This window comes from Elephantulus edwardii, unplaced genomic scaffold, assembly GCF_000299155.1.
Source record: "Elephantulus edwardii isolate Elephantulus edwardi_28Jun2011 unplaced genomic scaffold, EleEdw1.0 scaffold03088, whole genome shotgun sequence".
In the NCBI taxonomy this organism is placed as follows: domain Eukaryota; kingdom Metazoa; phylum Chordata; class Mammalia; order Macroscelidea; family Macroscelididae; genus Elephantulus; species Elephantulus edwardii.
This window is the reverse complement of record NW_006402838.1, coordinates 3,471-4,517: the sequence shown is the minus strand read 5'-3', so window position 1 is coordinate 4,517 and position 1,047 is coordinate 3,471. Positions and strand designations below refer to the sequence as shown.

Genomic DNA, 1,047 nt, shown 5'->3' with positions numbered 1-1,047 from the left:
GACACCACCAACGTAGAAAACTACAGGCCAGTATCTCCTATGAACATTGGTGCAAAAATCCTGAATAAAATATTGGCCAATAGGATACAACGATACATCAAAGAAATAATCCATCATGACCACGTGGGATTCGTAACAGGCATGCAAGGATGTGGTTCAATATAAGAAAAACAATTAATGTCATTCATCGTATTAACAAAGTAAAGAACAAAATCCACATGATCCTATCAATCATCCTATCGCCTTTGGGCATGCCCGGAAGCGAAGGGCGGGGCCGGGCGGTTGCGCATGTGGCCCCGCCCCGGCCCAGTGACTATGCCTGCTCCATCTCCCAACCTTCTCATTGTGGCGCGGACGCTGCGTGTGGCGCGGGTTACTTAGAGTGCTCTGCGTGGGGGTAACTCTTCACTCGAGTTTGGTTCTCCAGGCGGCGGCTCCAGTAGCTCCGGCGGCTCCTGCTCCTCAGGTGGCCGCAGAGGCCCGGCCCGAGGGCCACCCCGCGCGCCCACTCCCGCCCCGGCGCCCGAAGGCCGGCGAATAAGTGACCTCCGCCTCAGCCCGCCCGCTGGCCTGGCCGCTCCCCCCGCCTCGCCCAGGCAATGGCAGCGGCTCTGGAGTCTCCGCAGCAGATCAGGGACCGGCTGCTGCAGGCCATCGATGCACAGAGCAACATCCGGAACATGGTGGCGGTGCTGGAAGTCATCTCCAGTCTGGAGAAATACCCCATCACCAAAGAGGCGCTGGAGGAGACGCGGCTGGGGAAGCTCATCAATGACGTCCGTAAGAAGACCAAGAACGAGGAGCTCGCCAAACGAGCCAGGAAGCTATTGCGGAGCTGGCAGAAGTTCATTGAGCCTGTGCACCAGGGCGAGGCGGCACTGCGGGGACTGCCTGGCACCACCGGCTCTGCCAACGGGGGTGCCCACAACTGCCGACCAGAGGCAGGGGTAGGCTCTGGGCCCCGGAGCATCCACGACCTAAAAAGTCGCAATGACATCCAGAGGCTGCCCGGGCAGCGGCTGGACAGGCCAGGGGGCCGCAAACGCC

General features: G+C 60.0%; 1 protein-coding gene across 1 annotated transcript in view; it reads left to right on the top strand.

The window, feature by feature from the left end:
* The first annotated feature begins 599 nt into the window (after positions 1–599).
* LOC102856192 (mediator of RNA polymerase II transcription subunit 26-like) overlaps positions 600–1,047 on the top strand; it is a 1,896-nt gene continuing 1,448 nt past the window's right edge. Inside the window, exon 1 of the mRNA XM_006903512.1 lies at positions 600–1,044. Coding sequence (XP_006903574.1) covers positions 600–1,044 — 445 coding nt within the window. The remainder of the gene's footprint in view (positions 1,045–1,047) is intronic.